The 12,010-nt window shown below is 43.4% G+C and overlaps 1 protein-coding gene and 1 long non-coding RNA gene across 2 annotated transcripts; both read left to right on the forward strand.

Moving 5' to 3' along the window:
- The first annotated feature begins 6,453 nt into the window (after positions 1–6,453).
- LOC122316427 (uncharacterized mitochondrial protein AtMg00860-like) lies at positions 6,454–6,888 on the forward strand. Its single transcript, XM_043132943.1, has one exon. The coding sequence runs from the start codon at positions 6,454–6,456 to the stop codon at positions 6,886–6,888; it is 435 nt and encodes a 144-aa protein (XP_042988877.1).
- A 2,625-nt stretch (positions 6,889–9,513) lies between these two features.
- LOC122314780 lies at positions 9,514–11,380 on the forward strand. Its single transcript, XR_006243869.1, has 3 exons — positions 9,514–9,767; positions 10,931–11,000; positions 11,132–11,380. It is a non-coding gene; the product is annotated as an uncharacterized LOC122314780 (long non-coding RNA).
- Positions 11,381–12,010: the final 630 nt, after the last annotated feature.

Genomic DNA, 12,010 nt, shown 5'->3' on the forward strand with positions numbered 1-12,010 from the left:
AAAAAATAGAGATTTATAACTTTTTGACAACTTCAGAGAGACACGCGCGATATAAGTAAATTCACAAATTAAAAAATCATTCAGATGAAAGTAATAGTTTTGTAAAAATCACCACGTGTGGTTCTTATGCATTGCCCACATCTGCTTGTGGTCCCCAAATGCCCCTCCATTATGGCAGCTATTCTCAACACACACGTCTGATCATTGGACTCATCATAACTAGACCTTTTAAATATGATATTTATAGTTGAAAATAGAAAAGTGTGTTGCATTCACGGTCCATCACAAATTTTTAAGCCTGTCAGAATTGGTCCAAACTATAATCCGTCAATTTTCGCATATATCGTATTGTAAAATTAAAAAAAAAAAAAAAGTTAGTTTATCAGATGTTCATCTATAGAGGTTTAGTTATCTCTTTCTATAAATGGTAATGTTAAGTCTCTGTTTAAACAGATAATGTTGTCTCTTAGACGCTTATATGTAGAGAGTATTAACAATAATAAAGACCAAACTAATCACAAAATGAAATAGTATACTAGTAAAGTTTTAGATGCATTATTTTAATTTATGATGTTATGTGTGAAATGAAAACATTGTAAAATATATCTAATCATGAATATAAGTTTCTCTTATGTATGAATAATGATATTTTATTCAAAATATATATATATACTTAACAACAAAACAAACAAATATGGAGAAAACTGATCATAGGTTAGGCTCGAGTTCAAACTTTTTCTGTATGTAATTACGAATACCATATTTACTGGTTTAATTATTGGATCTAATATCATAGGTTAGTTTGAGATGCTCAATTTATTTTTTATTTAATATAAATTTATAAAAAAGAATACTATATATCACACTCTCTTATTTTGTAAATTTTGTATGAATAATGTTAGTCCCACAACAAGTAGCTCCCGTTAAGATTTGTATTTTTATTTGTTTTTTACTTTGTTTAAGGAAACGTTTTTTAATACTATTGTGACTTTTAAAAAAAAAAATTAAAAGTGTTAAAAACATAGATAAAAAAATTAAAATAGGAAAATAATCTAGTCATAAAGAGATCATATAAAAATAAGTTTATAAACTGATATAACTTAATGTGATTTATCAGATTGTAAAATTATTTTTATTATAAAGTAAATTTAATAGATAAAATAAAATTATTTCAATTTATAAAATTATTTTTATAAATTATTTTTATAAATATAACAATACTCGTTAAAATAACTAGTGATAGCTCCGCTGAGCGGTGCTCTAGTGCCTCTCATTTTGTATTTATATTAGCTTTAAATTATCTTTTATTTTATTTTCTATAAAAATGTTTTTAAGTTGATTTCAATACACACGTAGTCTACAGTGCCATTCTTCGGCACGTGCACTGCTATTGGCCCCAGCACAAGTAGGGCCTATCGCACCTAATGCAAGCCACGTAATACAATTTGCATCACCTACTATACATCGGTTCAACAAACCCACGGGCAGCATGTCAAAACCCCAAGGTAGGAGGCCACGGGCCATGCCTTGACTAGCACCCGCCCATGCCAGGACAGCACGCCAGCAACACTGTTGGCATCGCTTGATTGCCCATAGATCAAGCCCTTGGTGAATACTAGGCCATGGTCACCCTCCATCAGGCAGCGAACAGTCACCACATGCACGCAAGCGAGATTGTCACACCACACTCAGCGCACCGCTAGATTGCACGCACGCCTAGTGCGCGTGCGTAGCGGGCATGCATGGGCTATGCGCACACACCGCATGCATGCATGGGTCGTGCGTAGGCACAAGGCTCATGCATGGCCTAGGCACCCGTGCAACGCACGCATGCACACCCATCTTGGAATTAACAGTGCAGCTGCCCAGCAGGTCCACGTAGGCTGGCATGCCGCTCAACGCCTTGGTCTTGACCAGGGCCATGCTGATCAATGCCCTAGCCTTGGCCAGGGCCTTGCTGCTCAACGCCCTGGTCTTGACCAGGGCCATGTTGATCAACACCTTGGCTTTGGCCAGGGTCTTGCTGACCAACGCCCAGGCACCACAGCCTGGGCCATGCAGACCAACACCCAGGCCCCACTGGCCTGGGCCATGCAGCAGCCTGCCATGCTCAAGCCAATCACAGTCCAACCCAGCAACTCACCAATGGCGCCCAACTCACACAACCTAGGCAACACATGCAAGGACCATGGACCACCCAAGGCTAGCCCGGCAGACCAACCTGAAAACCCATGCGTACAAGCATGCAGCCTATGCTGTGAGTCATCCTGGCCACCCATGGGCCACTGACAGCATGAGGCCTTAACCAGGAGGCGTAGACCCAGAACCGTTTTTCCTTTGTAATCATTTTAATTGCTTTCTAGTATAAGTTAGGCAATAGGCCATCACTTATTTTTATCTTTGAACACTTGGATGAATTTGGCTTGTAAGCCCTATAGACACGTTGGTGCTTTATCACTTAGGCTCCATTGGGTGCAATCCGTGAATCCCAAAGGAGAAGGCTCACCCTGTGCAATTCGTGAATCAGGGTAACCTATTGATTTCATTGTTTTCTTTTGATTAATGCATTGTTGAGGTATTTCAATATTTTGGATTGTGTCTAGTGCATTACATTCACATTTGCTTGCTAATTATTGTGAACCGTTCGAGTGGGGCATCGGGTAAGGCAGCCACGAGTTGCCATTGAAGGGTATCTGATCTGCACCAGACCATCCTGGTCGAATTTGTAGCAAGGTCAGTGACAAGCTGACAGTTATCACCCACCAGCCAAGCCACACACCCAGCCCTTGCCACCTGGCTAGCCATAACCGCTCCCCTACTTTGTAGGGAGTAACCAACCATCCCTTAAACCGCTCAGCCATCACCCACTCGGCCAACCCACTGAAACCACCCTTAGCCACGTGTGTTTCATCATCAGAAGACACCTGCGTGACTTGGTCAGCCCCCAAGCAAGCGACACCTGTACTTGACTTGGTCAACCCCCAAGCAAGCGACACCTGTGCTTGACTTGGTCAGCCACCATCAGGAGATACCTGTGTGCCTGACTTGGTTAGCCCACCAGCAGGAGTCACGTGTGTCTGACTTGATCAGCCAGCCACTTAATCGCCTAATCCTACTCACAACCGTTTTAGCCCATTCAACTACTGCACATGCATGTATGCACGCCCAGTCACTAGAATTACGCCCATCATCAGCCACTAATCAATCATACGAACTCAGCCAACACCACCCATAACCATCACGGTCAAACAAGTGGCAGTTCACATCGGTCATTGAGGAGCAAGAAGGGGCACGGCAGCTTGATGTCTAGGATCTCGACCAAGGATCCTATCACCAATTTGGTGCTTTCATTGAGAGCAGCCATGTGCTTGAAGGTTCAAGAGAGGTTCTCACTTTTCTGTTGAGGTAGGCAACCCATCACTTGTCTTTGTGATTTTGGTTGGGGGATCTACGGAGGATTCCGATGTTACTGCAATTTTTCTTTCTATTGTTATTGTTGCATTATGAAATTTGGGGGTTGTGGTAGAGGAAGGAGTAGATAGGTTTGGAGCGGTTGCCACACTAGAACGTGAGCAACCCAAGGTCGGACTCAGTTTGTGGTTGGGATCGGTCACCCTTGAAGGTGAAGGACCCAAGGTTGGAACCACGAGCCTCCACCATCAGCCCGTTTTTCATCCCTTGTTACCAACAGTTTGCAAGCCTAAACCATCTGTGAGGGTCAGTTTGCAAGCCACTTAGCCGTGATATAGTAGTAAGAGTGAATTAACATGCAAGAGAGACAGTCTGTAGAGGAGCCCACATGCATTTCTAATAGAGCCCGGCTAAAAGTTCTAGATGATCACACCAACAAGATTACTTCAATTCTTGATGGTGTCACCAACAACTTAGCCAAGCCGTGTGTGGCCATGGAGACCTCTAATAAGGATAACCAGAGGGTCATGGAGAACATAAGGAGAGAGACGAACACCACATTGGAGCGGCTAGAGAGTATACTAGTCGAGAACCGTCCTGGGACACCACCTCATGGGGACGATGCCTATGCTGATGGACTGAAAGCCAGTGTAACCGAGTCCATGCATGCGTCGTCAATGCAAGATTTGAGGCATGGTGGCCGTGTAGAGAACCGCCAAAGTTACCATGAGAGGTGGATTCCGAATGATGCCTTTGAGAGAGAGGAGCCGTTGGCTGGCTATCGGGCTAGGAGCCCTAGTGTTCACCATAAGCACCAGTAATTTGAGCACGAGCAAGGCTATGAGGAGCCTTACCAGCGTGAACAACCCAGGGCATGGAGAAGACAGCCAGGTCGTGGCTATCATGGGCCACATTTTGAGAGGGACAATATAAAGATAGGAGGGGAAACCAACATCAGGATCGGGGACCCAAGCGGCCTAAGGTCGACTTCCCAAAGTATAGCGGGGGTGACCCCTATGAGTGGTTGGATAAGGTCCACCACTACTTTCTGACATATGACATCCCACGCCATGAGAGGGTGTCCATAGCCTGCTTTTACCTTGAAGGCAGGGCTGGAAAATGGTGGCGTTGGATAAGGGACCAGTACGACAAGGATCATATGAGGCTGGGTTGGACAGCCTTTGAAAAGGAGCTCCTCAGTAAGTTCAGGCCATCACCAGTTGTCAATCATCATGGGCAGCTGGCCAAGCTAAGGCAAGAGGGCAAGGTCCAGCACTATATCGAGGAGTTCAGGCAGCTGCAAATCATGGTTAGAGGCTGATTGGAGGAAGCTTTGATATGCACATTCATTGATGGTTTGAGACCTTGGCTTGCCAAGGAAATCAAACTTAGACAGCCCACAAGGCTACCCGAGGGGATGAAGATGGCTGAAATTCTTGAGGAGAGCCATTCTAGTGAGCGACGCCCAACCAAAGACATGAGGAGTAAGTCTTTCAAGACTGTGCAAACCAAGGTCTCTTGGAAGGGAAGGGACACATCAGCCACCACCTCTAAACCAAGACCGGAAATCAAGAAGCTATCCAGTGAAGAGGTGCAAAAGCGCATCAAGAAGGGACTGTGTTTTAAGTGCGGAGACAAATGGGGCCCCGGTCACAAGTGCAAGGCAGCTCAGGCCTTATTTATGTTTGAGGACGAGTCAAGTGATTATGAGTCTAAAGGCAGGCAAGAGGAACCCAGCGAAGAGGAGGAAACCGAGAAAACCGAATCTAGTGGCACACCAGAAGAGGCTGAGCTATCATTGAATGCCATGGCTGGCATTTCTAATCCCACATCCATGAGGTTGATGGCATGGGTGGGCAATCATGAAGTGACTTTACTGGTGGATAGCGGTTTCACACACAACTTCATTAATTCCAGCATTGTGGGTAAGGTTGGACTTAAGCCGAGCCCTATTCCCCCATTTGAAGTAAAGGTGGCAAGTGGAGAAAAGCTGCAATGTGAGGCCCTCATCCGTGAAGTGAAGATGAATGTTTAGGGGGTCCGTAATATGGCAGACTTGCATGTGCTGCCCTTGGTCGGCCTTGACTTAGTCTTGGGGAATACTTGGTTGAAGAGCCTTGGCAGGGTCGTCCATGATTATCACAACATGACCATGGAGTTTAAACTTGGCTCCAAGAAGCGACTGTGGACAGCCATTGCCAGTAAGGAGATCAAGTCATGCGAAGCTATTACGTTTGAGAAGCTTTGCAAAGACGGGGCACATTGCTTCGCCATTGTAGTGGCCCAAGAGGATGTATTGAGGCAAGTCGAGAACAAGGGTCAGGAGGGCACCCATGATGAATTGGAGCTACTGCCTGAGGAGGTCAAGTCGGTCTTAGCAGCCCACAGGGGGTACTCGAGGTGCCCACTGCACTTCCACCTCCTAGAGAGTTTGATCATAGAATTCGGCTAGTGGATGAAGCAAAGCCGATCAATGTGCCACCCTATAGATATGCCCACTTTCAGAAGGGAGAGATTGAACAGCAGGTGGATGACATGCTGAAGAGTGGTCTAATCTGCCCTAGCACCAGTCCATTTTCTTCACCGGTGCTGTTGGTGAGGAAGAAGGATAGCACATGGAGGTTCTGTACGGACTATAGGGCCCTGAATGAAGCTACAGCCAAGGACAGATTTCCAATTCCCACAGTCGATGAGATGTTGGATGAGTTGCATGGGGCTACAGTGTTCTCGAAGTTAGATCTAAGGGCTGGCTACCATCAAATTCAAATGAATGAGGAAGACATCCATAAGACAGCCTTTAGGACTCACTCAGGCCATTATGAATACCTGGTGATGCCTTTCGGTTTATGCAATGCTCCATCAACGTTTCAGGCCGCAATGAATAGCATCTTCAAGCCACTACTTCGAAAGTTTGTGCTTGTCTTCTTTGATGACATTTTGGTCTACTCTAAGACCATCGAAGAGTATAAGCAACACTTGGAGAAGGTGCTAACAATTCTGGAGGAGCATTAGTTCTTCATTAAGGTCATCAAGTGTGCCTTCATGGAGAAGGAGTTGGAGTACTTGAGCCACTTTATCTCAGGAGATGGTGTCAAAGTTGATCACAGAAAGATAGAGGTCATGGTAGATTGGCCTCTACCCAAGGACATCTCGACCTTGAGAGGATTTCTGGGGCTCACGAGTTATTATAGGAGGTTTGTCAAAGGCTATGGGCTCATAGCCAAGCCACTCACAGCAATGCTCAAGAAGGATAGTTTCGAGTGGACAACCGAGGCTAGGGAAGCCTTTGAAGAACTGAAGCGAGCCATGACCAAGACACCTGTGTTGGCACTTCCCAATTTTGAGAGACCGTTTAAAGTTTATACAGATGCAAGCGGCGAAGGCATCGGGGCTGTGTTGGTCCAAGACCGAAGGCCTTCGGCCTTCATTTCCAAGGCACTGGGGCCTATGAAGAAAGCATGGAGTACCTATACCTGAGAGCTATTAGTAGTGGTGCATGCTGTCAATGTGTGGCGCTCATACCTCTTGGGGTGCAAGTTTACCATCATCACAGACCAGCAGGCCTTAAGGCATCTATTGTAGCAGAAAATTGTCACCCCGGAACAACAGAAGTTCCTTGGTCAGGATATGGCAGACCACCGCCACTCTTGGTCAGCTATGAAAAGGGCTCAGCCAGTAATAATGAAGTGGAGCAGGAGTTGATTGATAGGGATGAGGTACTAGCCAAAGTTAAAAGAGAGCTCAAGAAGGCCCAAACTCAAATGAAGAAGTATCATGATCAGGGACGACGTGCTGTGATGCCCCCCAAATTCCGTTTGGGATTGGACGGACATTTGAAGCGTCGAGACATATAACACAAGGTTACCTGCCCCCGTTCATGACATATAAGATGCAATATTCCTAACATGCATCTAACATTATGCAATATTCGCAGCGGATAAATTATTTCTTTAGCAATACTATGCACCAAATTGAAAATATCCCAAATGCTTAAAACATACTTGATATATAAAGACTCATTGAACAACTAAGATCATAACACTAGTCCAAAATGATTATGATTCAAAAAGTACTGGCGATGCAACTCCATCGTACAAGTAGTAATTTACGTTAACTACTATATTAACATTGACGTCGCATCGTCGCTCAGTCAACTGTGTCTAGTTGGTCAGCTCCTGATTCTCCTTCAGATCCTGTAACAAGATCTACCATTCGGGGGGAATGGTAGTTGAGACTACCACAGTGAGATTTGATTACAAATCTCAACAAGTTAACAAAAAACTTCCACACAGGCTAATGATGCATGGATGACAGTAAAAGCATAAATGCATAATCAAATTCATAAGTAATTAAATCATAACTTGGCATACAACATAGCATAATTGACATAACTTAAATTGAAACATGAACTGAACTTGACTTGACATGAACTTGATCTGAAACTTGACTTATCATTAACTTGTTCTGAAACTTGAATTAACATGAAAAATACATACTCCACAGTTGTTGTGGCCCCATGTATTCTATGTGTAAATAGATACTCCATAGTTGTTGTGGCCCCATGTATTTTACACAAATTTGACTTAACATGAAAAATACATACTCCACAGTTGTTGTGGCCCCATGTATTCTACACAAACTTGACTTAACATGAAAAATACATACTCCACAGTTGTTGTGGCCAACCCACTGAAACCACCCTTAGCCACGTGTGCTTCATCATCAGAAGACACCTGTGTGTGACTTTGTTAGCCCCCAAGCAAGCGACACCTGTACTTGACTTGGTCAGCCACCATCAGGAGACACCTGTGTGCCTAACTTGGTCAGCCCACCAGCAGGAGCCACGTGTGCCTGACTTGGTCAGCTAGCCACTTAACCGCCTGATCCCACTCACAACCGTTTTAGCCTATTCATCTATTGCACATGCATGCATGCAGGCCCAGTCACTAGAATCACGCCCACCATCAGCCACTGATCAATCATACGAACTCAGCCAACACCACCTATAACCATCACGGTCAAGCAAGTGGCAGTTCACATCGGTCATCGAGGAGCAAGAAGGGGCGCGGCAGCTTGGTGTCCAGGATCTAGACCGAGGACCCTATCATAGCGGCAAACACGTACCTAATCGATACCCATTCGTACAGTATCAGCGCCATTAAATGTTTAGTGTAGGGCCGAAATAGAAGAACTTTGATGTAAAAAAAAAAAAAAAAGAGAAACTAAAGTGGTGCTAGAAATATTAATATTCTATAAAAAAAAACCCAACACGCTAATGTCACCTGTTTGTTTGTTTGTTTTTTTTAAATCTCTTTTCTCCCCCTCCTGCCCCTCTCCCTCTCCCCTTTCCACCCCCTCAACTCTTCCCTTCACCTAAGTTTTCCCTTCGAGCAGTACCACCGTCGACTACCATAACTTCCAACTACTAATGCGAGCTCCTCATAACCACCATTTATCTCACCCAACCACCTATAGTCCCGATTTACCCCTCACGCATGCCCCTTCTCTCACATAGTTTTCCTCATCTTGCACGACCTAAATCCACTATAGAGCCACCGTACTACCACTCCATCGCCACCACCAGTTCCACTGCACCTCCTTCAACCCCTCGATGCCTGGTCATAGCCCCCAGCTCCTCCATTTACTTCTCACGCACTCTCTCTCTCTCTCTCTCTCTCTCTCTCTCTCTCTCTCTCTCTCTCTCGGATTCGAGAGCTGCTAGAGATATAAAAAGATTCTATATACTGATGTGGTATAATATCAATATGCCACGTGTCCATTTTCTTTAGCCCATCTTTCCCCTACTTTCCCTCTATCTCCTCTTTCCCCTATGCACCCCCTCTCCTCAGCAACGCCTAGCCCCTCTACCCCGTGCGCCCTTGCCCCTCAGTAGCACCCAGCATCGCCACAGCTTGTCGACGACCACCACTAGTGACCATTCCCCCGACCAAACCCAACCCCCACATAGTGCAGCGCAACTAGGGGTGTTCATCCGGACCGGATTTTTGTTCGGTCCGGATCCGAAATCCAGAAACCGGGTGAATCCGGGTTCTTATCCGCCCGGGTTACACCCGGGCGGATAAGAAAAAAATTTTATCCGCCCGGACCCGGTTACGGATCCGGTTTTATAACCAGATATTCGTAACCGGTTTTAATTTTAAAAACAAAACACTTCAGACTTCACAGTGTATTCACACGATAATCACGAGGACCTAGACAGAGAGCTCGACGATCCTCTCCCCCACCCCCCCAGCGAAATCATAAACTGTTGTTCTCATGGATCCGTCGCCGCGGGTAATTGGGCCGTCGGTGACTATAGTGGCTACCGTCTTCTCCCAAGTTTTTCTCGTTACTTGGTATTCTCTCGCTCTCTCTCTCTCTCTCTCTCTCTCTCTCTCTCTCTCTCTCTGTTTGTATATCCTCTCCCATGTTTTTCTCGTTACTTGCTTACGGATAGTTTCTCATTACTCGTTGGCCGTTGCTATATGGGTTTGTGTTTATAGATCTGCGTTTGTGTTTAGCTCTAAGTTTGTGTGTGTAGATCTGAGTTTGTGTGTGTAGATCTCAGTTTTGGTGTTTGTATATCACTTTCCTCTCTTATTGGCCATTGCCCACTTTGGCTAGATCTGAGTTTGTGTGGGTAGATTTGAGTTTGTGTGTGTAGATCTATAAAAAGTAAATGATTTCTGCAGTTGGGGCTACGGGCTTTTGCTAGGGACGTGAATTCTTGCTCTATTAATCTCTCTAGATGTTGTGATTGTGTTTATTAAATTTTTTTTTCTATTCTTTCTGGTGTAGATCTGGGTTTGGTTTTTTTTTTTTTCCCCTAATCTCTAGTCTATTTTCAATTTTTTTTTCCTTCCTTTTGGTCTGCATCTAGAGAAATTTGATCTACCAAAAAATCTATTGATTCGTTAGATATGGCGTGGTGGCTTGCAACTTTAAGCTTAAAAATTAGAGGCTTCTCGGTATTAGGATTTTGAGGTTGGAAATTTGGGGCTTCTAGGAATTACGATATACATATTGTTGAGGTTGAAAATTCGGAGGCCTAGTGATTGTAGTTTTTTATTTTTATGTTTTTGGTAATGGCCTTTCTGGGTTTATTCTAATACTGGCTGTATTGACTGAAGTTGAAGTGCTTGTTGGCTTATTTATATATTCTTCAATAATGGGGTATTTAGAAAAGGTAGTTTAATCCTGTGATGGTTCGTTTGTAACTGATAGCATTACTTCTTCCTTTTTTAATCTCCATTTCCATTTAATTTTGCTTCAGGTATCTCTTTGAGAATGAATCTTGTATTTGTCGTTCTGGAATACTTATTTGAAAATTTTGAACTCTGTTTTGATTTCTTAAATGATTTTCTCTTGTTGTATATACTGTTTTTCAGTTCTATGGTTTGTAGATGGAATTCCACTTTACAAATGATATAAATATTGTGGACGTTTTGCTTTTATTAATGGTGAACGTTCTGCTGCTTTAAGATCACCTTCTGAAGTTGTTGAATACTTTGTTTTGCAGAGTTCGAAGCTCAGTGTGGCTTCAATTCAAATCTCATCATATTCCAGAAATTATTCAAGGTATTACCATTGTGATGATTTACTTCCTTTACTTATGCTTAATGTATTCTGTTATGCATGGTTGGGTGACCGTTTGCAATCTTTGAAACTTGGACTGAAATTATCACCATTGCATTTCTGTTGTAATTGATGCTGTTGGCAGCTTATGGAGACTCAATCCAGCAGTTATGTGGAAGATATGTGGAAGGAGATGATGCTGTAGATCCTCCATCTGAAGAACAAACAAGAGGAGGGGAAGATTGTGATCATTCTTTTGTCTTGAAGGATGATCTTTTTTTCTTTTCTTTTTTATCGGTTAATGTATTAGTTTAATTAGCTGTGATGTATTAGTATTTATTTTATTCTTTATAAATTTATGTTTTGCATTGCGATGTAACAACAATATTATCTAGTTTGCATTTTTTTTTCTTTTGTTCTTCAATTAATTTTTTTAGAAAATTCTTTTAAAGTGTTTTAATTATTTTTTTAAAAAAATCTGGGCAATTTAAATATGAGATCATATTTTTTTTTTAAAAAAAAAAGTGCTATAATTTTTTTTTTAAGTTATAGAGATTTTTTTAGAATTTTTTTTTTTTTTTCAAAACCCGGATTGAATCTGGGTATAACCTGGATATCCGGGATTAAAGACAAAAAAAATAAAAAAATCCGGATATCCGGATTGAATCCGGTTATCCGCCCGGATTAAGTCCAGGTTCAATTCGGGTGGATAACCGCTCGGATTTTGAACTCCGGATCCGGATCCGGTTATGGCCAGATACCCAGATCCGGATCGGGATCCACACCCCTAAGCGCAGCCTCTCTTCTCTTCCGAAATCTAGTTGCAAATTCATTCACTCGAAATCGAGCCGCAACATCCTTATTGGTATTCCACATCGGCGGTGCCGCTTGGATCATCGATGTCTTCTGCCCATCGACCACCATGGCTGGCGCTGGGAGGGAGGCACGAGGGAGGAGAGAAAAAAAAATGAAATCAAGTTGCAACCTCCTTATCAGCGTTCCATGTCAGGCGGTGCCGTTTGGA

The sequence above is a fragment of the Carya illinoinensis genome, chromosome 7, assembly GCF_018687715.1.
Source record: "Carya illinoinensis cultivar Pawnee chromosome 7, C.illinoinensisPawnee_v1, whole genome shotgun sequence".
NCBI classification, from domain to species: Eukaryota; Viridiplantae; Streptophyta; class Magnoliopsida; order Fagales; family Juglandaceae; genus Carya; species Carya illinoinensis.